At 50.6% G+C, this 24,830-nt stretch overlaps 1 protein-coding gene across 15 annotated transcripts in view; it reads left to right on the top strand.

Moving 5' to 3' along the window:
- Positions 1-24,830, top strand: part of TACC2 (transforming acidic coiled-coil containing protein 2) — a 263,416-nt gene that overhangs the window by 209,552 nt on the left and 29,034 nt on the right. For 10 of the 15 annotated variants that reach the window (XM_017872250.1, XM_017872246.1, XM_017872248.1 and 7 more), the window contains 5 exons: positions 10,289-11,600; positions 13,269-13,304; positions 15,317-15,377; positions 16,565-16,766; positions 23,265-23,326. In XM_017872250.1, the coding sequence (XP_017727739.1) occupies positions 10,289-11,600; positions 13,269-13,304; positions 15,317-15,377; positions 16,565-16,766; positions 23,265-23,326 (1,673 nt within the window). Of the gene's footprint in view, positions 1-10,212; positions 11,601-13,268; positions 13,305-15,316; positions 15,378-16,564; positions 16,767-23,264; positions 23,327-24,830 lie in introns of those variants that run through there. The other 5 variants (XM_017872254.1, XM_017872247.1, XM_017872257.1 and 2 more) reach the window with 2 other exon arrangements.

Raw genomic sequence — 24,830 nt, 5'->3', positions numbered from 1 at the left:
CGGGGCGTGTTTCATCCCCAGCACCAAGGAGTGTGCGGAGAGGCTATTTCTGGCCACAGGTGCGTCTTTTGGGATTCCCAGTCTGATGTCCTGCCAGCTCTGGGAGAACAGGACGCCACTCTGTTCTCTTCTTTGGTCCTGTCCTTCTTCCTTCTGCCTAACTTCCTTTCAGCAAAGCAAAGAACAATCTCCATTCTTAAAAACGAACACGCACAACACTGACCTCGTTCTTAGATGGCAGTTACTAAAAGAATGAGCATTATTGAGGATTAAGAGATAACCTCCACCAAGGAAGGGGATGGAAACGCTAATTGCCGCAGAGTCACAGCCCCTCAGAACCTTGGATTACACCAGTTGGAGTGTTTGAACGGGGACTTTATGTTTTTCCTCCTTTGAAAACGGCCGCGAGGCTGGCTGTGTAAGGATTGTACACTCAGGAGACTTACGGCTGGAACTGTGTCTGCTGAAAGGCCCCCTAGCTTGGGCTGTACAAAGATCCATTTGATTTGCTGCCCTGGTTAGAAAACCGCCTCCCAGGCGGAGGGTCCCCTCGTCCATTCTGTAGACCAGCATGGGGCATTACAAAGGCGTGGGAAGGCAGCTGTGCTTGCTAGTGTAGGTGGCTATAGGAGAAGAAAGATTCGTTCTGTGAACCACAGGAAAGAAGGGCACTAGGGGAAAATCTATTGTTTACTTTCCTCTACACAGTGCCCGGGATGTTGGGAAAGGTGCTGCGGGAACCATGTGAATTAATACACGAGACCTTTGGCTGTGAATAAAGACGGTTTTTCCTCCTGGCAGCCTACATTTTATAAAGCACTCACTTGCCCTACCTTGGGTCCTGCCAGCATTTCTGGGCTCCCTGGGATGGAAGATGTGTGGACTGGAGCAGTCCTGCCAGCCTGTCCTGAGGGCTGTAGCCTGGACCACAATCCTGAGGCAGAAGATGGGGCAAAGGATTACACCTGCTGCCAGCTGGGGTGGGCCAGGACTCAGCTCATCTGAGCGCAGTTCCCTTATCTGTAAAATGAAGAGGGTGATCTGTGGGCCCCTTCGGATCCTTCCAGCTCTGGCCTCCCGACCTGAGGTCCTGTGAATGGAATGGTTGGCTGGTGTACAGTGACCGTGTTATTAGAACTCAAAATCGGCCACTGAGGGACATAATTACATGTCATATAATTAAATAATAGCCCCCATTCAAGCATTTGCCTTGTCGGGGCTGTGCCAGGTCCTCTGAGTGTCTCATCTCCCACTCAGGTGAGGGAGGATCAGCCGTATGCACACAGCATCCCTGTGTAGTGGGTATCTTCCCCTGATTCCCCAGCGACACGTGGAGGTTACGAACCTCATGCGCCATCTCACAGCAGATAAGGGGCTCTGGTGTCAGAACCCAGGCCTGCCCACCTTCAAGCCTGGTTCCCTTCCATTTGGAGCCAGAGTGCTGTCTGCGCAGGTGCAGTGAGCTGGTGCCTTTGTGCCCCTAGCCTGGGGCAGGCCCTTAGTAGGTGCTGAGTGAAAGCTGTCCCTGGACCTGCTGTTGCTCAGATGTGTGCTGGGGCAGTCCTGCCAGCCTGTCCTGAGTGCTGCAGCCTGGGACACGCCCCCGAGGCAGAGGATGGGGCAAAGGATTGCGAGTCAGTGGGTGATCAGTGGGGGTGACATGGCAGGAGAGTTGAGGCGGATCCGTTCTGACAGTTGCCCACCTGCCCATCAGGGACATTGTTCAGCATTGGGGAATGCAGCTTCTTTACTCATTCTTGCTAGGAGATTGCCAAGCCCAGGGAAAGGCCCATGTTGGGGCCTTGGAGGTAACGGGGGCCTCCCGGTGCCCTGCGTGCCTACACTGTTCCTCTGTCTCTGGGGACATGGTCCCACCAGGCACTGATTGTGCCACTGCACCTGGGGGCCCGAGCTGTTGAGCCAGGAGTATACAGGTTCACAGCCACCCGATCCAAGTGCCAGTGTCCTCGCCAGGTACTGATTGTGCTCCAGGTGGCTGTTTGTGGACAGCTGTCCTCACATTGACTTGGAATGGAGCTCAGTGCCCAGCCTGGCTGCAGAGCACACAGTGGCTTCCATTTTCTTTGGACCCGCCACTGGTTTTTGTACACACTGTTACCTGCTTTCATCTCCAAGGAGGCCACATGTGGGTGCTCCCTGTAGCCACGGGAGATTTCCTGGCATGGGGTAGGGCATCCCAGAACCCAGCTGAGGCCCTTCCCAGCCTGGGGCAGGGGCACAGGGGTGGATGTCACTATGGCGTATGAAGAGCAGGGGGCTATGGTTGCCTTTTCCTGGCACCTGCTATGCCCTGGGCCAGGTGCTTACAGACTCTCCCTCTTCACCCACACAAGAATTCCCTGTGACAGCTAATGACAACACACTGTCTTAGGTCCGATCATGCGGCTATCACAACGTAACCATAGACCGGGTACCTGTTAGCAACAGAAGTGTATTGCTCGCAATTCTGGAGGCTGGGAAGTCCAAGCTCAGGGTACTGGCAGATTTGGTGTCTAGTGAGGACCTGCTTTCTGTTCACAGAGAGTACCTCCTCCCTGTGGCCTGACATGGTGGAAGGACATACAGTCTTCCTCAGTCCTCTTTTGTAAGGGCACTAATCCCACTCTTGAGGATACTGCCCCCGTGAGCTCATCACCTCCCAAAGGCCCCACCTCCTGATACCATCACCTTATATGAGGATTTCAACATAGGAATTTTGGGGACACACACATTTGGACGAGAGCCACAGCGAGCTGAGGGCCGAGCCTTTTCAGGCCTGGGTCTGGCTGCCACAGGCACTCAGGCCCTCTTGAGCCGGCTGCTCCCTCCTCACCATGTGAGTGTTTCATGTGCCGAGGACCAGGGAACAGGTGAGACCACTGGAGATTTTGATGCAGTCCAGGCAGAGGCTGGCACTGCACCTGGAGGCCCTGGCCATTGAGCCAGGGGTATATGGGTTCATAACCACCAGATCCAAGCCCCGCTCATCCCAGGCTGGAAGGATGATAGAGAATTTGGGGCCTGCATAGAGCCAGGTGAGGAAACATGAGAGGACAGTGACCTCACCTGCCCACAGTGGCCACATCTACAGTGAGAGGACGGCGACCTCACCTGCCCACAGTGGCCACATCTGCAGTGAGAGGACGGCGACCTCACCTGCCCACAGTGGCCACATCTACACTGAGAGGCTGGCACCTCACCCTGCCACAGTGGCCACATCATACACTGAGAGGACGGCAACCTCACCTGCCCACAGTGGCCACATCTACACTCGAAAGGATGGCCACCTCACCTGCCACAGTGGCCACATCTAACACCTGCAGAGGAAACGGTCGACCTCACCTGCCCACAGTGGCACATCTACACTCGAGAAGGAACGGTGACCATCATCTCCCAGGGTGGCCACATCTACACTGAAAGGATCGGCCACCTCACCTGCCCGGTGGCCACATCTACACTGAGAGGACGCGCGACATCACCCTGCCCACAGTGCCACATCTGCAGTGAGGGCCCGGCGACCCATCATCTCCCCAGGGTGTGCCACATCTACACTGAAGGGATGGCACCATCACCTGGCCACCGTGACTGTGTTCACCTGGGGAGGACGGCGATCTCCCAGACCTCATGTGTCCTGTGCTCCTTGGACGGAGACAGCAACAACCTGGCAGGGCCCCAACCCTCTGGACGCACATTCGCTTCCCCTGATGACCTCACTGGAGGGGCTTGACCACTCCACATCCGCACAGGCACAGTGGGCCGCGGATGGACCCTGGGATGCTCGGGGCTCCCACAGACCCCAGGCTGGTTGCTCAGCCCATTATCCTTCCAGGAAGACAGGGGATCACGAAGCCCCACAGGTGTTGTTCTGTTACAGATGACATTTGATGATAATAGAAAAATAGTAACATTGTGGGGGGTGGTACTAGAGACAGTGACATCAAGGCATAGCAAGGTTAAGGAACTTTGGCCAAGGTCACCAAGCTGATTAGTGGCAAAGCCAAGGTTTCAGCTGCTTTTTATCTGACTCTGGACTCTTTGAAACTGACCTCTTTTGAATCTGACATTATGTTAGTGGTCTGTCTGCATGCTGTCTACTTCAGCTTTTAAAGAAAGCACTTTTCCAGAGTGTCCCATTTCATGCCTGCTTGTAAAGGATGAGGAGTGGCCCCAGGTCACAGCTGGTGTTATTTCCCCCATTGCCCTCTCTCTCCGCCTTCAAACGAGCAGTTAAGTCAGTAAACTGGCAGAGCCCTTGTGCTGATGCTGGGGCCCTGCCTGGGGAACTGTGGCCCCTTGGTAGGCAGCCCACCAGGGAGGAGCCCCAGCAGGACAACAGGTGGGGACGTGGCAAGGAAAGCTGCTCATCTCTGGCTGACACGAGAGAAGTGACAATCAGCAAAGCAGGACAGACAGGTACATGTGGGCTGGGCACGGTGGCCTGTGCCTGTAATCTCAGCACTTTGGAAGGCTGAGTTGGGAGGATCACTGGAGCCCAGGAGTTTGAGACCAGCCTGGGCAGCATAGCAAGACTGCATCTCTACAAAAAATTTAAAAACTAGCCAGGTGTGGTATCACGAGTTTGGCTGGCTACTTAGGAGGGTGAGGCAAGAGGATCACTTGAGCCTGGGAGTTTGAGGTTGCAGTGACCTATGATAATGCCACTGCACTATAGCCTGGGTGACAGAGTGAGACCCTGGCTCTTAAAAAAAAAAAAAAAGAAAAAAGAAAGAAAAAGTGACACGTGGCGTGCTCTAGGTGGAGCCAGGACCAGCCCGGGGTTGCTGAAGTCCCACCTGTCGGAACCGCCCCCACAGCACAGTGGGGCTGTCACTCCAGCCGTGCTCCTGCGTGTCTTCTTCTTACACCCACCGAGCAGAGCCTCCCCTTAGGTTCTCCCCATCCTAACCATGGCTCTGTCACTTAGATGCTCACAAGGCGGACTCTGCTGGGAACAGTTTGGTTTATGTAAAGAGAATTTAATTTCTTCATCACTAAGTGAGTTAACATGGTCGGTAACTGTCTCTCCCCACAATGCCTTGACGGCACTTTTCCCTCTTGGTTTCTGGGAATTGAACAGAAGTTTGACCTCAGGAAGTAGAGGAGCAGAGACCCACCCGGTGGGGGTTCCTGGGGTCTCTGTGAGATCCTGAACACCTGCTGGTCTGAGGACAGAAGGCAGCCATGGCACGGGCCTCCTGCTCTCTTGCTGGTCAGTTTTGGGTTGGTTTCTTGAGCTGTCTGTTTTGGACCACATCAGAGGAGGGTGGGCACCAGAGGACAGCCTCTGCCTGGCACTTCTGCAGCCCTGATGCCTCTGAGGTAAAACCCCCACAGGAAATGGGAGCTCAAAGGCCCATCCAAGCTTATCCTCAAAGCCCACTCATTTTTGTAGCCAAATACGAAAGCGTGGCCCACCGGAGGTTTAAGAATGAGGATAGACCCAGATAGAAGCAGATGAGGTGAGACAGCCCAGTTCCAGACTTCCCGATGAGGAGACGCAGCTGCGGCACCTGTTACGATGGGCCCCGAGCCCCACCCCAGCCCCGTGGAAGGAACTGCCGCTCTGCAGAGGAAGGAGGCAGATGGAGGCGGAACCTGGGGTTTTAATGAGTGTCTCAGGTGTATCTTAGGCTAGACAAATTTGGGAAATACTAAATTCATTATGGACTTGCTCTGAGCTGCCCACAGCAACCAGCAAACTGCCACACAAAGACTAAGTACTGCTTTATCTATATCTCGTTAGCCTACTTAAAATGAAGACCTTTTCCCAGAATAAATATTACTAATTGAGGATTACTATTCATGTACTTAGAAGATAGAAAGCCATGCTCCCTGTGTAGGAGACCATCTACCCGTGATGTGTCAGCTTAAGAGAAGAGTCTGTGAGTGCCTGGGCACACCTCTGGCCCTCTGGGCGCTAAGGATCCCTGCCCAGAGTGAACTCACGGCGGGATGGGGGAAGGAGGGAAGGATGGAGAAGCGCCAGTGTGGGGGCTGGCAGCAAGTGCTTCTGTGAGAAATAGTCCAGCAAGGCTAAGAGTGTGGCCTTTGGAGAAGGTAGGGTGACATCAGCTGGGTGATGTCGGCTGCCCTGTCCTAGCATTCTCCTTTTCCTGGGAGCCTCCTGTCATTTCTAACACATTTGTTTTCCCTCAACCTGGGCATTTTATTTGCCCAGCACTGGTGCTATGTCTGAATTGTGGCCTCCAACATTTGTATGCTGAAGCCCCAACCCCCAATGTGATTATTTGCAGGGAGGATGTTTAAGGAGACAGTTAAGGTTGAATGGGTTCATACGGGTGGGGCCCTAATCCCATGGGGACCAGTGTTCCTATACGAAGAGAAAGAGACCAGGAGTGCCCACAGAGAAAAGGCCATCTGCAAACCAAGGAGAGAGGCCTCAGGAGAGAAAAACCCACTGGCGCCTTGGCCTTGGACTTCCAGCCTCCAGCACCGTGAGAAATACATTTCTGTAGTTTAAGGCGCCCAGTCTGCGGTCCTTGGTGATGGCAGACCAGCAGGCTCATGTAACTGGGAAACCCTAGTGACCCTTTTCATCTGATGAACCGCAGGTGCTGACTTTGTTATCAGACTGAGCCAGAAACCTGGAGCCTGTGTGCAAGGCACTGTTCTCTAGGGCATTGCCCAGATCTGTGCCAGTGGAGACAGGAGGTGGAGGAAGTGTTGTGTGTGTATTCATCTGGGGTCCTGTCCTTCCTTACCTCTATAACCACAGCACACCCCACAGTGGCTGATACATAGAAGGCACCCCAGGTTATTTGTGGAATGAACAAATGAATCACACAGTTGATTGCATCTGCATCTGTCTTCACACAGATATGCCATGTGGATGTTTAGAAATCCAGCAGGGGAGCAGGGAGGCTGGGTGCGGTGGCTCTCGTGATCCTGTAATCTCAGCACTTTGGTAGGCTAGGGCAGGCGGATCACTTGACGTCGGGAGTTGGAGACCAACCTGGCCAATATAGTGAAACCCATCTCTACTAAAAATAGACAAATTAGCCAGGCATGATGGCACATACCTGTAATTCCAGTACTCAGCAGGCTGAGGCAGGAGAATCACTTGAACCTGGGAGGTGGAGGTTGCAGTGAGCTGAGATAGCACCACCGCACTCCAGCCTGGGTGACAGAGTGAGACTGTTTCAAAAAAAAAAAAAGAAAATCCAGTAGGTGAGCAGGGAGGACATGGAACCCATTTGACCACAGGGACCATTCCAGCCCTGTGAGGGACCCCGTGGAGCAGCCTGCTCTGGTGACCAGCACAATAAGACAGCCGCTCCCAACCAGGGAGGATTTTGCCCCTGCCCAGGGTACATGGCAGTGTCTGGAGACAGTGTGGGTTGTCACAACTGGGGTAGGGGGTGGGGCCTACTGGCATCCAGTGTGTGGGGGCCAGGGATGCTGCTAAGCATCCTACAGGGCACGGGACAGCCCCCGGGATAAAAACCTGACTGCCCCCAAACGTCCATAATGCCAAGAATAAGAAACCCTACAGCAAGATTAGGTTTCCGGTTCATGATGAGCTAACGAGAGCATGTCAGTTCTAAAGAGGAAAGCCATGCTAAGCAGGCAGGGAGCTCTTTCTTCTGGAGGAAGCAATGAGCAGATGGTTAAGCTGAATATCCGCTCATTGTTGCGTGATAACTGCTGACATTTGAAGGGCCTCCGAAGGCTTCCTTCTGCGGGCTGCAGAGGCACGTGTAACAGCCTGAGACGGAGGTTAGTTTTTGTGGGCCTTGCTTTAGAAATGACGGGATAGGCTGAGGCTCCTTCTTCTTCCTGCCAAGGCCCATTTGAAAGCACCTGGTCCCCCTCAGCATCCCCTGGTCCTCTGTGCCCTCCGTGTATCCAGGGGCAATTACGGAGCAGGAAGAGGAGGTCACTGCTGGTGGGAGGATGTGGTACTTGAGAGTACTAGGGCCTAGAGGAAACAGTGAGTTGATTTTAGAAAGAAGGGAGGCAACACCTTTTGAAATGAGAAGGAAGCAGGAGTGTTTGGAGAAACCATCTGGTAGAAAGAGCTCCGTATTTAGGGCATCTGCTCCAGGTAGGCCCTGGGTGGAGAAGATGGGAGTGAGAGGCTTGAAACCAGGACTAGCTCATAGACGTGCTTCCAAATGACGTTTTCAATCCAAGCATTTCTTGATCCTGTAAGAGAAAGTGTGACCAGTCAAGCAGGAAACAGAGCTAAGGCTGGTTCCTAAACTCAAGAAGCTTGGGGTTTTCTTGTGTTGTGAGCTGAGTTCTCTGCCAGGTTCTCCAGGAGAAAGGTTGCTTATGAGCAAAGCTTGGTAAGCACTGTGCAAAGTACTCACTGCCCAGAGATTTGCAGTCGGGAGCATGAATTGCTCTGAGAAAATCAACAGGAAGAGACCAGTTCAGGGGTTAATTGTGCATTTCCCAAACCTTGTTTGTTTGTTGGGATGAGAGAGAAGGCTCCCAGATTTAGCAAATGAAAATACAGGGTGCCCATTAAATCTAAATCTTAGATGAACAAAGAATCATTGAGACATGGGACATACTTACATTTAAAAAATGTTGATTTATCTGAAATTCAAATCCAGCTGAGCATCCTGTCCTTTGTCTGGCAACCATGCCAGTGGTGGAAGGGGACTGGGGGCACATAACACCTGTCATGAGGCGCACACCCAGGTCTTACCTGTGCCAGCTCCATTTATTCCTCATTCTGCATCCTCCTAGTGCTTAGGCCTGCAGACCGCTTTATCATGTTTGCCCCCTTGTCCAATGACACACTTTTGGTTTTCTGGCAAATCATTTTCTGGCATCCGTGACTGCCTGGAGCAGCTGTGAACTCAGAAATGCATGAACGATGCCGCTGGGTGCCAGCAGAACCCAGAGCAGCCGAGCCAAAGCTGGGACTGGCCAGACCCCCATGGGCAGTAGGGTGGTGGGACCTTAGAGCATCATTTGGCCAATGTTTGCAGCATCTGCAGCGTGTTTGGGAAATAGGAGCGACCTCCTTGGCTGGTAGTGGCTGATGAGTAGAAAAGCTGAGAGGCGGCAGCTGGGAGAGCAGTGAGAATAGGCAAGAGCAGGGCCAAGGATAAGCAGGCAGGACTGAAGGAGAGGTTACACCTGATGGCTGGAGCAGCAGGTGGCAGACAGCAAGTGCCACTACAGGTGCCGGGGGCCTCCGTGTACAGGCTCCCCTGTTCTTCACAGTGGCTCTGAGGAGTCAGGAACAGGCTTGTTGGTGGCTGTGGCTGGTATTAATATTTATGGAAGGCTCCATAAGCCTTCCTGCAGGGTTTCTGTGTCTTGCTGTCCCACTCCTGACCCTTGCTTTAGCCACACTGGCCTCCTCGCTATTTCTGTAACATACCAGGTGCTCCTGCCGCAGAGCCTTTACTCGTGCTATTCCTTTTCTGCCCAGGATGCTTCCTTCCCAGGAGTCCTCCTGGTTCATGTACTTACCTTGATTCTGGTCTTTGCTTAGATGTCTCCTCAGAAGATCTTGCCTGACTACCTTATTTTAAAAGTGAAACTCCTATCCTGGCTTTATTTTTCTCCTTAGCATGTGTCACCCTCTGAAATTCTGTACATTGTTTGTTTATTTTTGAGACAGAGTCTTAGTCTGTTTGGCTAGAGTGCAGTGGCGCAATCTCGGCTCTCTGCAACCTCCAGCTCCCAGGCTCAAGCAATTCTCCTGCCTCTGCCTCTGGAATAGCTGGGATTACAGGCGCGTACCACCACGCCTGGCTAATTTTTGTGTGTTTTTTTTTTAGTAGAGACTGGGTTTCACCATGCTGACCAGGCTGGTCTCGAACTCCTGACCTCAAGTGATCTGCCTGCTTCGGCCTCCCAAAGTGCTGCGATTACAGGCATGAGACACCACGGCTGGCCCTGGCGATTTATTCACTATCTTCCCCTGAATAATGTGACTTCCAGAAAGGGAAAGATTTTGTCTATTTCTGTTCCTTGTTGAATCTCTAGTACCTAGAACCATGCCTGGTCCTGATGAGACACTTGGTGAATGTTTTTGAATGAATAGTCTGAGCTGTTCTTTAATCGGTCCTCATCACCCGCGTTGTACAGATGAGGGAACTCTGGGCAAGCCTGGCCTGAGTCTCGAGCTAATTATGGGTGGGCCAGGATCTGTACTCAAGTAGTACACCCAGTGATGGGCAGGGGTGGCCTGGGGCCGTGGTTTGTCAACCTCTACGCTGGAAGGTGATGTTTTGGCACAAGAGGAGAGGTGCCCCAGTGCATCCTGTGTCTGTAATTGATGGATTTGTCTCTGTTTCCTCAGGATGTGGTTCTGAGACAGTCCCTGTCCCTGATGGCCCACGGAGCGACTCGGTGGAAGGAAGTCCCTTCCGTCCCCCGTCACACTCCTTCTCTGCCGTCTTCGATGAAGACAAGCCGATAGCCAGCAGCGGGACTTACAACTTGGATTTTGACAACATTGAGCTTGTGGATACCTTTCAGACCTTGGAACCTCGTGCCTCAGATGGTAAGAATCAGGAGGGCAAAGTGAACACACGGAGGAAGTCCACGGATTCCGTCCCCATCTCTAAGTCGACGCTGTCCCGGTCGCTCAGCCTGCAAGCCAGTGACTTTGATGGCGCTTCTTCCTCAGGTAATCCTGAGGCCGTGGCCCTCGCCCCAGAGGCATATAGCACGGGTTCCAGCAGTGCTTCCAGTACCCTTAAGCGAACTAAAAAACCAAGGCCGCCTTCCTTAAAAAAGAAACAGACCACCAAGAAAGCCACAGAGACCCCCCCAGTGAAGGAGACGCAACAGGAGCCAGATGAAGAGAGCCTCGTCCCCAGTGGGGAGAATCTAGCATCTGAGACGAAAACAGGATCTGCCAAGACGGAAGGTCCTGGCCCAGCCTTATTGGAGGAGACGCCCCTTGAGCCTGCTGCAGAGCCCAAAGCTGCCTGCCCTCTGGACTCAGAGGGTGCAGAAGGGGCCGTCCCCCCGGCTTCTGGAGGTGGCAGAGTGCAGAACTCACCCCCTGTTGGGAGGAGAACGCTGCCTCTTACCACAGCCCCGGAGGCAGGGGAGGTGACCCCATCAGATAGCGGGGGGCAAGAGGACTCTCCAGCCAAAGGGCTCTCCGTAAGGCTGGAGTTTGACTATTCCGAGGACAAGTGTAGTTGGGACAACCAGCAGGAAAACCCCCCTCCTACCAAAAAGATAGGCAAAAAGCCAGTTGCCAAAATGCCCCTGAGGAGGCCAAAGATGAAAAAGACACCCGAGAAACTTGACAACACTCCTGCCTCACCTCCCAGATCCCCTGCTGAACCCAATGACATCCCCATTGCTAAAGGTACTTACACCTTTGATATTGACAAGTGGGATGACCCCAATTTTAACCCCTTTTCTTCCACCTCAAAAATGCAGGAGTCTCCCAAACTGCCCCAACAATCATACAGCTTTGACCCAGACACCTGTGACGAGTCCGTTGACCCCTTTAAGACATCCTCTAAGACCCCCAGCTCACCTTCTAAATCCCCAGCCTCCTTTGAGATCCCAGCCAGTGCTATCGAAGCCAATGGAGTGGACGGGGATGGGCTAAACAAGCCCGCCAAGAAGAAGAAGACGCCCCTAAAGACGTAAGTTCAGGGGTGGAGGTGGTAAGGATCGGAGGCGGGGGTGCAGATTGACTGTGACCATTGGTCATGTGCCTGGATAACCTTCAACTGCCCTAACCTTGCCCCTGGGTGCTGTGATGATGCCACGCTTATGGCCTTTGCACCAGGCAGACAATATACATGTTTTTCTTTCTCTCTGCGGTCACAGTGGTGGCATTTTCCCATCCACATACCCCTTTGTGTCCTTGATCTTTTGCTTTAATAAATCAATGGTCTAGAGCTTTACTTGTAGCCAAAGACCTGATGTTCAGCTCCAGAGCAGTCTGGGAGATCCCGTGTAAGGGAAAGGTCCCTTAGAAATCTGGTTGATCTCCCTATTAGTGACTGATGACTTTTTGGAGAAGCTAGGAGATACGCCCTTTAAAATATTAAAATTTATATACTTGTTTCTGCCTATTAATGAGACATTAGCCCAGGAGGCAAACATAGTAGATTCCAGGAGGCCCAGGAATGAGAGATGTGGCCTGGGCCCCTCCCTGCTGCACCCCAACCAGCCTGTAAGAAACACCCCTCTTTGTCTCCTTCCTCCTCTCCAGTCATCTTTTGTAGACAAAGTCCCTGCAAGTTCTGAAGAGATAAATGGAGCCTGAAAGCAGGGAGCAAATCCCCACAATCCCCAGGAAGCCATTAGTCCTTGGCTCTGTGGACTTGGCAAAGACAGACATTTGACAAGGCCAAGTATATTGTGCTTAAAAACCAAACACCCATGCCTCCAGAATCCATCCCAAGACCCGGCTCTAACATAGATGGCTGCTGGTCCTTTATTCTTTGGCCTCTGTGGTTAATACCTTGGCGATTTCCTTACTCTTATGGGCAGTATTGTCAATCATTTGACAAAGCTGAGGAGATCAGTCTCCCAGGGGCAGCAGAACAGACCACAGTGCTGGCCCCTCTGGGTCTGTCTGGCACGAAAGAGACAGAACGACATGTTTACCTCCATTCTGGGCTCCCCCTGACGTTGAACATCTGAGAAGAACCCAGGGCCTCCTAAGAGGAGGTCTCTGTAGCAGGTTACCTTGGATCAACCTGCCACTGTCTAGTGGTGGCTGGAGGCCATCCTGGCCAAAATGGGGGCTTTTTTTTTTAGATCAGTTCCCCAACTAGGTCCTTCCTAGAGACTCCCTAGAATTCACGTTGGAAACTTGATTTCAAGCCCGAAAGAGGAGAAGTCTGCAATGGCTGGACTGCAAGGCCATGCTGTCTCATCTGTGGAATGAGAGCCAACCTTAGCCACCACCTCCTCCTTCTCCAAGACATGTCCTGTGTCTCATAGGCATCCCCAGTCACTTTCTTGTTTGAGCATCAGAGCTCACAGGGGTCAGGGAAGTTTACCCAGCTTGTGGCCTCACCTCTAGCGCAGAAGGGACTTTGGCTTGGAAGATCGTGCATGGGTCTGACAAAGCTCTTGGGGCACCACGGCTTTGTGGCATCATTAGGACCAAGAGAGGAAGGTAGGAAGGTGTTCCCCAGCAGCTCCTTCCAAAAAGCGGGGCATTGTCAGCCTTCAGAAGTAGACCTTACAGCGATGGCCGCCATATCCTAACTCATTAATAACCAGTTGTCTGCAGATTTATCTTTTTTGTCAGTTCCTTCTGTCTGTCTCTCTTTTTCTTTGTCTTCTTGTCTTAGGATGGTTGAAGATGTGATGTCTGTGTGTTCTCTGTTGTAAGTAAATTTAATGCAATCTGCCTCTTATGCCAAATGTGCTTATTTTTCTGCCTTTTGTTTTTGCTTCCAAGCCCATTTTGTTTCCCCTCTATGGCTGCTACTGATGTATTTATGTGGTGGGCCTGGGAATGACGGGGCATGGGGCTCCCCAGTAGCAAAGATTACTTTTCTGTTTCATAGTGATTCGCATAAGAGACTGCTTGGCTGTGAAAATGTGATTATCCAGCATCTGGCTGCTTGTCAGGAATGGAACTTTTTTCCTTCCCTTGCATATTGGATGTCTTCATCTGAAATCATACATTTTTTTTTAACTCTTCATTACATTCTTTCATTTTAAATTGGGCTAGTGGGCGATTGCTTTCAACACTACTGTGGCTTCACATTAAAATAACTGTCTGGTCTAACCACAGGCAGCGATGGCCACAGCTTATTCTTGCTAACATGTGAAGCAGAAATGTTTGGGCCGTTCCAAATTGAGGCCTGCAGAGTGCCCTGAAATGCAGGGCCAGCACAGAGTGGAGCACACGGCTGTGAGAGCCATCGCCAGGCTGCCCCAGTCCTGCATCTTCAGTCACCCAGGACCTGGCTGGGTGTCGGCATGCCTCGTCTGCCATCTTTGGGTCACTTGTCAGTAGAAACAGAGCTGACCATTTCTGTGCCTCTGCTGCTTTGCCTCCCCTGGCCAGGAGGGATCTGTGGGCAGTTCTGGGGGGTCCAAAGACATGCACCTTCTCCCTGTCCTTACAAGGGAAGCTGGCCAGTCCAGGTGGCCAGCAGTCCCAGGATAGGGTCGAGTGCATCAGACTCTCTTCTGCCCAAGGGATTTCTTGAGTATTTTTGAGCCACTTAGCAACTATAAAATATATGATTATATATTTATATGCATGAATAAATATATGCTTCAAGCTGCGATGGCACTATTTTAATGGCAAATGTTATAAAAGCTGTAAATAGCTATTTATAGTATTTTTTTTTTCATGATTAAATGCCATTGTTGGAGTGATGTGAGAGCACACAAGGAAGGAACTTGAGTGCCAAATTAAATTGCTCTGCCCACCCAGTTAACGTGCAAAGCAGGGGAGGGTGGTGGGATATAAGGAGAGGGATCATCCCCCAAAGCCTTTGCTTTGCTGGGAGTGAGACCATCCCATGGAGGGGCTGGAAACGGGGCAGGGGCCAGTCTACAGGGTGGAAAGAGCCCCATTCTGACTGTGGAAGTGACCCCAGACTGCTCGGTGGACTGAATGGAACTGCTCAGGCTGAAAGTCATCCCTTCCTCCTGGGATCTGCTTCCTTGACCCTTCAGGAGTCTGCTTTGGTGTTGCCTTTGCCTCCCAGCCCCGCTATTCATATGAAGGAGAAACAGATAGAAGAGCTGTGAATCTTGTCTGTGTACCATGGTTAGGAGAAGACCAAAAAATTCATCTCTGCCCTGGCCCTATCTTTCGCCAGGATTCCACCTAGAATCCTTCAGAGCATGGGAATCCATTGAGCTCGAGGATCCTGTGATAGGGAGGATTCAGCAGGTTCTCCTTGAGGACCCCGAACTTTCTTTCTGCGTGGCCTCCTTCAATTGTTCCTTAAGTGAGGTGTCGCCTTGCCCGTCTGTAAATCGGTGTCCTGAGCCTGGAGCCCCTCCCTGAGCCTTAGTTGGATTCAGACATCCCTGGAAGAATCCAGATAAATTAATCTGCTCACCAAAAATTTGCTTTATAAAATAAGGACATTTAGTTAAATTTAGCTTCATTTTCTGGGTCATTCTCCAAAATGGCATCTCTTTAAAGATTTCCAGCTTGATGGATCTTTCCTTTGGGGCAAAATAATAGCTGTTAAAAAGTGAGAGTGGGTAGCCAGCGCGGCCGTCTTCTCGCTGGTGTTGCAGTGGCAGAGGTGGGAGGGTGGCCTGGGCCAGATGGCTCCGCAGAGGCAGTAGCTTCGGTCCGCTCTGTGCTGCTCTGGATGCTCCATCCCTCTGCTTGTTGTGTTTACGTTTTCCATTTTGTTTCCAGTGACACATTTAGGGTGAAAAAGTCGCCAAAACGGTCTCCTCTCTCTGATCCACCTTCCCAGGTACAGTGTTCCTTTGATCTTGATGGTTTTATGCCCTCCCTCTCCCAGGGGGGTTTTCCTCCCTTGTTGACAAAGCTTTGCTTTCTGCTCATCCCGGGCCTGTTTCCAAGATCATGTTTCCAAGACCCTCTTCTTGCCTCCTGTGTGGAGGGTCCCTCGATGTTTGCCCGACATTGTTTTGATCCCTTCACTTTGCGGAAGATCAGAGGGTGTCCCGAGAGTAGGAAGACGTTCAGGAAAAACGTTAGTTGGGCTTTAGAGGACCCGCTCTGCTCCATTCAGGCCAGTTCATCCGCTGTGAACTTCTAGGACTGTCGAGTCGAGAGTCTCTTGAGATGAACAAATACGCAGTGAGAAGGTGAAAAAACTCAGCAAGTGTCAGGAGCACTGAATTGTGCAGCCAAAATTGGAGTGGGAAGGAAAGGGAACCCCCCCTCCCCTGAAGAAATGGGGCTTGGGTTCTTTCTTAGAGTCCCTCTTACCAGTTCCTCCATCAGATAGATTCCATTTCTTCTACCCTGTTTACAGACCAAGGAAAGTTATCCTCAAGCCTGTCAGTCATACGGTTAGGGCTAATTTCTGGGTCATAAAACAAGCAGACCTGCCACACCTCCAAGTCTGAGCCAGCAAAGCCCCAGCCTACAGACCCTGGCCATGGTGGGGGCAGTGGAGGGAAGCACTCAGCCCTGGGGATAGGGGCTCAGCTCCCAGCTGTAGCTCTGCCCTGACCTCTCTAGGTTCCCACTCTGCCCTACTCCACTTCCCACTCTCCTATGGAAATGGAGATAAGATCCCTCTCTTTCTGCCTCCGGGGACTGGCGTGATGATTGTCAGGTGATTCTGGTGATATTGATATGCAAGCCTGAAGCACTGTGTGAGCATCCACAGCTGTCATAGTCATAAAACTAGCAGGAAAGCTCAAGTAACCAAGACACAAAATCCTGATTTCTTTTTTTTTTAAATTGATGGTCATTCCCTGAAACCATTTTAAAAGGAGATTCATAGAGAGGGAAGAATCTGTGTGTCCATCTGTTTCCTTAATGGGCCATTTGGAGCAGAGTCCGAGAAGAGCATGCACAGGATTGTGACCGGGACCTGTCCTGGCTAATGGGTCCCCAGACCTGAGGGTGGGAGCAGTTTCTGACCAAGAGTCTGATGAGACAAGACACTGTTTCTCTTCTCTGCAGGACCCCACCCCAGCTGCTACACCAGAAACACCACCAGTGATCTCCGCGGTGGTCCACGCCACAGATGAGGAAAAGCTGGCGGTCACCAACCAGAAGTGGACATGCATGACTGTGGACCTGGAGGCTGACAAACAGGACTACCCGCAGCCCTCGGACCTGTCCACCTTTGTAAACGAGACCAAATTCAGTTCACCCACTGAGGGTAAGCAACTCTGTGGCCAGCTGGACCCCCAGTCTGCCTCGGAGAATACTGCCCCTAGGGAGCCAAAAGCCAGGAGAGAAACTTCTCAGCCAGGTAACCATGTGATCATTACTGTGAGATTGTCTGCACGTCTCCCGCTGCACTTGAAGCTCAGGCTGTGTTTGAAAACAGCCTGAGACTTGCAACCAACCGTCCCTCGACCCAAGACTCCTGCTGAGAGCCAGCACGGCGCCCTCTAACTCCACCTCAGGACTCCACCAAGTGGGTCCTGAGCGCCCACTCGAGCTTTGCCCATGGCTTGTGTCCCCTCTGTGATTTTGATAAACATAGCTCCCAGGGGGTGTCATTCAGGTCATACTTTCAGTGTAGGGCACTGACCTGGAGTTGCTTGGCGCCACCGTTATTCCTAGGCCCCATATGGTGTTCAGACACTATGGCCACACCTTTTAATGAAGCCTCAAACCAGAGATTCGCCCCAGGCTTGCTAAGAGGACATGATTCCCTCTTCAGAAATGGGCTCCGCACACTTTGCTTATCTCATTATATCCTCCTTCCTCCTGTGTGTATTCAATTTCAGTGTTCTTTCTTTCTTTCTTTTTTTTTTTTTTTTTTTTTTTTTTTTGAGACGGGGTTTCACTCTTGTTGTCCAGGCTGGATTCATTTTGCAACATGGCAAAACACTGTCTCTACCAAAAGTACAAAAAATTATCTGGGCATGGTGGTGTGTCCCGGTGGTCCCAGCTACTCAGGAAGCTGAGGCGGGAGGATTGCTTGAGCCCAGGAGACAGAGGTTGCAGTGAGCTGAGATTGTGCCACTGCACTCCAGCCTGGGTGACAGTGAGACTCTCTCAAATAAATAAATAAATAGAAAAAAATAAAAGTGACCATCTTGCTCTCACCTGACCCCAGAGGCCCTGTGATCTGGCCTCAGCCTCCCTTGGTTCCTCATTTCCCTCTGCACTTGCATCCGAGGCAGGAGCCTCTTCCTGGAAGACCCCTTACTCAGCTGCCTCTGCAGTGCTGCTGCAGACCCCGCCTGCTGGAACACCCTTCCCCCTACCCGCACTGCACTCCCCAGACCTTATCCCTGTTTCCCACCCTTTCCTTAGTGCTGCCTCCTCCCAGCCTTTCCCTGGACGTGGGATCCTGGCTCCGCCCACCTTCAATGTTTGGTCTGGGCTGAGCTGGGGGTATGTAACACCAAAATGATGTGTGTGCATTTCTTGCTTCCCAACTAGCTTGTATGTTTCCTGAAGGCAAGAACTTTGTCAGGTTCATCTTTGTTCCTTACAGCACCCTCAATGTCATGGGGCTAAAGTCAGGTTTGTGAAATAAAGTTAATACAAGGTCAGGCAGGTCAACAGCTTAGTAGTATCAGCTCAATTTTGATCTTGCAATGGGCATCACCTGCATCGGGTGTGGAGCGTTGTGGGGAAGAGACTTTACATCCCAGAGGCAGCAAGGGACATTTGAGCACAGGCATCAGACTTGGCCATTTTGATAGCACCTATGATGGGTCACATCTCTTGAGCTTGGTAAGAAATTTCTAAATGTCGGAGAAAAGCATTTGGAAACCATCCTGAGGTTGGGGCCGGGCGTGGTGGCTCACACCTGTAATCTCAGCACTTTAGGAGGCTGAGGCAGGCAGATCACTTGAGGTCAGGAGTTCGAGACCAGCCTGGCCAACATGGAGAAACCCCCGTCTCTACTAAAATACAAAATTAGCCAGGCATGGTGGTGGGCACCTGTAATCCCAGCTACTAGGGAGGCTGAGGCAGGAGAATCGCTTGAACCCAGGAGGCAGAGGTTGCAGTGAGCTGAGATCACGTCACTGCACTCCAGCCTGGGTGACAGAGTGAGACTCTGTCTCAAAAAAAAAAAAAAAAAAGCCAATTTGAGCTAGGCATATGATTTTGATATGTGTATGTCTTTAGTTTTCCTATCAGGAACCAAATACATGCATTTTTTTCCCTTAGAAAATATAAAAATACTAACAGTACTTTTAGGGCTAATATGTACCTTATTCGATGGTGGCATTTATTTGTCCATCTTCCACACTACTGAAACAGACAACTTACTAGCTGAGTGACATATTTGACAGTTGTTTGTTTCTGTACAAATTGAACAAATATGTAAATACATGAGTTTGGAACAAAACTTGGTTAAACCCATTACCTTAGAAAATGGGAAGATTTGGGAAGTCATGACTATAATTTTAGTTGGTAGACAATCAAAAATCCTTCATCAGTGTGAAGACACAACAGTTGCAGTTTCAGGAGGTGCGGCCCCGCTGCATCTACCTCGCTCACACACCCAGGGTCCCTCCAGCATCTGGATGTGGAAATACCGTTAATGTAATGAGGTCCGGTCTAGCAGCACCAGACACACACTCAGGGGTGCTGATGTGATCATCAGAAAGAATCCGTGCGGGGCCCCAGCTGTGATCTGAGACTCTTACAATGAAGTCATCAACCATAGGAAAAGGAAATGTTGAGTGAGAAATAATAATTATGATTTAAATACATATTCGCTATTGTATTGATTCTATAGGTAACAATAATAAGCTAGGACCTGTCATTGGGTGAGGACTTACTTTGAGCTGTGCAGTCTTCTATGCTCATATGATTTCATTTCATCCTCTCAGTCTGCTGAGTGCTTTTCTACAATTCCCCATTTTAAGAACAAGGATTCAGAGCTTGGAGCTGTTAGTGACTCCCCCGGTGTTCTGGCACAAATCCGTGGAGAGCCAGGTCTGCCTGACTTAACAGCTGTGCTCTTTCTGTGAGTGTGGAGAAGGCTTGCTGCCTTCGCCTGTAGAATGAGGCTATTGACTAATCACACTTTCCTACCTAGGTCCGTAGGAGTGGAGTGTTGAAGAGCTTCAAGTTGTCTTTAATATTTCAAAACACCTGAGTGTAACTAGTTTAGAAAGATGCCCAGGGGATTAAAATACCATACTTGGGCTGTAATCGTATCAACTCACTAGGATGACACTGGTCATCTTCCACGGATGAAGAACTCATTGACAGTTATAAATGGTTTTCTTTGCATGGTTGCTTAGCAAATGCCCTTTTTTGGTGCAGTCTTTTAAAGCATGATGCGGTGGGAGAAAACTTAACCCATGTGGTTCTTGTGGAGGAAAAGATTAGGAACCATTGGTCTACACAGCTGAGTCCTCTTCTGGCTGTCCAAGAGACCCTGACAGAGTGCAGTTGTTTTAGAGTCACAAGTCTCAGTGACTCTGGTGGCCACCCCATTTCCCTGTGTCCTTTAACACAGCTCTGTCAGTCCCTCCTTCCCACTCTGACAGAGGGGAAAGCGCCCTCCTTGGAAGCCGCAGCTGTTCTTTAACGGCAGGCACCGTCTCTGTCACACTGCAGACACTTAGAAGGGTGATGGTGGGGAAGCTGGGAGCAGCCTCTGTCTGTTTCCCTGGACTCTTTTCTTCTCCCCTAACGTAACATCACTTAGGTTAAAAGTTCCAAAAATACTAGCCATGAGCAGGAATATATCTGATCATGCTCCTTTACATTTGTGTAACCCAGAGAAGGATTTTTATCTTAAAGTATTTCATTTTAGCCTACAAAATGTAGGCTCTTTGAGCTCCACTTGTTAGATAAGACAGTAGGCCAGGAGACATCGGGTGAGTTGGCTTCCCTGATCCTGGGAACAGAGACCTAGACTCAGTGGCATCCTTCTGGCTTCTGCTGAGGCTCTTTCCTGTTCCCAGCAAGTGCCCGGCAACTAGAGTCAGATGAAAGCAGCACCGAAGCCCTCTCGCTGTGCAGTGCCCCCATAGGAAATAATTACCAAAAGCAGCCCTCAGAAATGACGGGACCGGGGAACAATAACTGAGCCTCTTCAGCTGGGAGCAGCCACACACGCTAGCAAGGGCCGTCTCCTCCAGTTGAGAATATGATGTGCCACTTGGTATGGTGGCATCACCCTTCCTGGCCTACCAGCTGTGTGTGGCATGGTGTGAAAATGGGGCTGAACTTGGATGTGGCTTCACCTCTGTGCCTGCCCTTTGAGGCTTAGGATTTGAAGCAGATGAGTGAAATTTTGAAAACCAAGTTCAGAAAGATGTTTTCTCAAAGGATCAGAGATCACCCAAGATGACAGAAGGAAGTATTTGTTTTTCTTACATCCTGTCTAGGTCATTTTGTAAATTATAAATCAGGACCCCAAATGACTGTGATTGCAGCAAGCAGGGTGTGTTCCGAAGGAGCGTCTCCAGGCGTCTGCCACTCGTCTGGGATTGTGGGCCTTCTGAAACCAGGCATCTCACAAATGCAAACACTAATGTGGGTATCAGAGAACCCTACTTTTGCGCCGTCAGTTCCTTCTGAAGGGAGGAATGAGGGACACAGGACAGTGGGAAGGGACTTCCTTTTGGCAGGTAGCAGAGAAGGCAGATGAGTGATCCCCATGACCTAGAACTCACCCAGATTCAACCACCAGAAGAGCTGAGGTTCCAAGTGGGACGCTTTAGTGAGGCGAGCTGGTTACCCGAGCTGGGCACTCGCCTGAGGCCACAGGTCCCTGGAAAAACTCTGCGGTGGTCTGTTGCTCGTTTGGTGTGTCCTGGGTGCCCTGTACTGTATTGGAGTGTGCCTAAAGATTTCTGTTAAATAATTTAGGGCTTGTAATGCCTTGGGAATTGTAATGATACCTTAGAAGAGGCAGCTGATTCACTATTATTTTTTCAACTTAAACAGCTTATAAAAGAACAGTAAAATGATAGTCCCAGGGTTTTATACTTGGAAAGTGATAGATAGATCAGGGAGAGACCCTAAATATCACCTCGTCCATCCCTGTCTCCTTCCTCCTTCTCTCTCTCTCTTTTTTTTGGAAGCAGTCTCGCTCTGTTACCCAGGCTGGAATGCAGTGGTGCAATCTTGGCTCACTGCAACTTCTGCCTCCTGGGTTCTGGTGATTCTTCTGCCTTAGCCTCCCAAGTAGCTGGGACTATAGGTGTGCCCCCAGCTGATTTTTGTATTTTTAGTAGAGATGGAGTTGGCCAGGCTGGTCTTGAACTCCTGACCTCAAATGATCCGCTAGCCTCAGCTTCCCAAAGTGCTGGGATTATAGGTGTGAGCCTCTGTGCCCTGTCCTGCTTCTCATTTTTAAGGTGAGGAGGCGATTAAGACTTTACGAATTAATGCTTCTGTCTTAAGCTGGGGCAGACCCTGGGGTTCAGGCTTGGTGTGAGAGTTGGAAACACACTTTCTCCAGTCATCTCTATTCAGGATGCAACAGGGCTTTCTGGCCTTCAATCCACAAAACTGTCTTTGATCTCATGACCTGGCCATGCCGAGTAGAAGGATATGTTTGCCTCACTAAGGGAGATTCAGAGATTCCTGAAAGATTGTCCAGTTGTTTAAGTAGTTGGGGTTATTCAGCCATTTGCAGGTTTTAAGAAAGTCCTCCAGGAAATATCTCATTTTAAAGCTCATAGTTTTTGGATGATGCCTTTAACAATAGGCAGAAATAAAGGGGCTTTAAACCAGAACTGCTGTTTATCTTTATTTTCATCTTTAAAGAAGTTGAAAGATTAAACTTGATGAATTGCCACTGATGCTTTTTCACAGTGGGTTTCTGAGCAGGTCACTCTTCACCTCTTGGCTTTCTATGTTAGTAGAAAAGAGGCACCTGGTAGCTCTAGATTGTGGCTTCTGTGAGGACAAAAGTCCATTCTGGTCTTATCCACCACCGTATCTACTATGCCCGGCATAGTGCGAAGCATATAGGAGGTGCTCCATTCGTTTGCTGGACGGGGAATTCAGTTGAGTGTCAGCTCAGTTTCCAGGTACTGGAGGCAGGCAGTGGTGTTTGCCATCTCCATTGAGCGTATGGGATTTTCACCAATCAATTTTAAACAGGTCATTTCTCTACCCATTGGACTTTACTAGTCTTTGTGTTTGAAAATAGATTTGGACCAGCCCTGAAGACACTGGTAGACCCCTGGGAAAGGCTCCAGGTGACTTGCAAAGCTTCTCTTACCAGCAGCACTGAAGGAACAATATCGTTCTTCCCTCACTTCAGAGGGTGGCCAGAGCCGAATACCCAGAGGGGGCAAGTAAGGGTCCAGTTCCCAAACGTCATGAGGATGTATCATCCCACGTGTTGCACATGAGAGTTACAGAGGAAACCAGCACCCAGAATGCACAGGCTGTCTTATGGGAACACTCAACACAGAGCACTCAGGTCTGGCCACACTTGGGCTATGCTTGGTCTTGCCTTGGAATTCCTCAAGACCTTCTCAGCCTCCCTAATGGCAGAAGCCCCTTTACAGCAAGACGTTTACCAATTGTCTGAAAATAGCCAAGCTGGGCCTTTGCTTCAGGCTGTATCAGAGGTCTCTAGGCAGTGGACACCGTCAGCCCAGAGTCGGGATAGCAACAACCCTGCCTGGCTCAGATCTTCCCATTTTTCTCCTCTGGCGCTAACCTGATCTTTTGTTTTTTTGTGTGTTTGTGTTTGTTCTTGTTTTTGCAGAGTTGGATTACAGAAACTCCTATGAAATTGAATATATGGAAAAAATTGGCTCCTCCTTACCTGTAAGTTCTTCTGCCTCGGGCCACTTAGGGGACTCGCTTTCCTGCCTTCAGGGGCCTCCTCCCCTGTGCAGAGCGTCTCTGGGAGCTCAGACCCCAAATCGAGTGCTCTCTGTGTACACAGCTTCCCGGGTGCACAGCGATGATGGACTGGGGCTGGGGGGTTGAGGTTTGTACTCAATCCACTTCGTTTGACATTTTCAGGGAGAAAATCATAGAATGCAATTAGATGTCCAGCAGAACTACTTTCTTAGACTGAGAAAGAGCTAGAGATTTCTTTAAAATAATAAAATAAAATGAAGTAGTGGTGGTTTTTCGGGTATACGATTAGCTGTTTTTGAGAAGTTATTTTAAGTAACTGAATATTTTCTCTGGGCAATAAGCCTTTCTCCCTGGGTTTTCATTTTAAGAGGTTATGATGGGCACTGTCTTTCCTGGCATAATACCTGCTGCCCTGGGGCATGTTATTCCAAGGGTGACCTCTTGCTGCTGTCAGCGATGCCCTCGGAGACGTGTGGCACACAGGAGGGCTTGCTTGCAGCACTACACAGTCCTGGACGTGTTGCTCTTTATCTTACTTTGCATGAGTCATTGATGCCGGGGTTACTGCTTCCAAACTGCAGGTTGCTGTAAGTTAGACCTGAAGGTTGGGTGGGAGAATGTCCCCCGGCACAGGCTTAACACAAGCGCCACGTCAGTGAGATCACAGCTGCCCGAGTATAGTGCGTGGGCTTTGTCATCATCCCCTGGTGTGTTGCTTAAAGAGCTTAGCTCTGTAATCACAACTGAGGCCCCAGTAGCTGAGGCCATATACATAATACTGAGGGTGACACATTTTACCACTGAAGGGGAACTGTCATGTGTTTTGAGATCTTTGATTGAAATGGATTGAAACCACAAGGGGCCCCTTCCTCTTGTGCCACCACCCACTGCCTGGTGCATTGGCAGGCCTCGCGGATGAATTTTGTGAGGAGCATGCCCTGCTCGGGAACAGCAGAGCCACCCAGAGATTTCATGGCGGTGCAGAGCAGCATGCCTGCCGGCCATTGCAAGGACTTCTTTGGGGACCCCAGCAGGGCATGTGGAGGGGATCTTTCAAGGCATCACCGAGAGATGCCAGTTTCCATTTTGGGGCTTGACATCCCACAGCCGTGTTTCTAGTCCAGCTGAGCTGCTCTCCAGGCCCTGCCCCTGCCCTGGGCTCATTCAGCTACGGTCCAGATCTGGGCTCTTGCCCTACCTCTCTGTTTATCTGCAGTGGCCAGCGCAGCTCCTGGCCCAGAGAAGGTGCTCAGAAAATGTTGGTGAATTGAACAAAGTCCAGCTCACCAATGCCGTGGAGTCTTCTCCACTGGCGCACGTTCCTACTTGAACTCAGTTGTACTTTCTCTGCATCCTCCTTCCCTCCCGCGCCCCCCCCCCCACTCCTAATCAGGCCCCACTTCCTCCTTTCTTTCTGGTGGCTCCAGAACAATGAAGGCTTTACCCTGGTGGGTTATTTGTTCCC

The sequence above is a fragment of the Rhinopithecus bieti genome, unplaced genomic scaffold (assembly GCF_001698545.2).
Source record: "Rhinopithecus bieti isolate Rb0 unplaced genomic scaffold, ASM169854v2 scaffold_6710, whole genome shotgun sequence".
Taxonomy (NCBI): Eukaryota; Metazoa; Chordata; class Mammalia; order Primates; family Cercopithecidae; genus Rhinopithecus; species Rhinopithecus bieti.
Note: the sequence above shows the minus strand (reverse complement) of the source record. Positions and strands in the feature narration are given on the sequence as shown.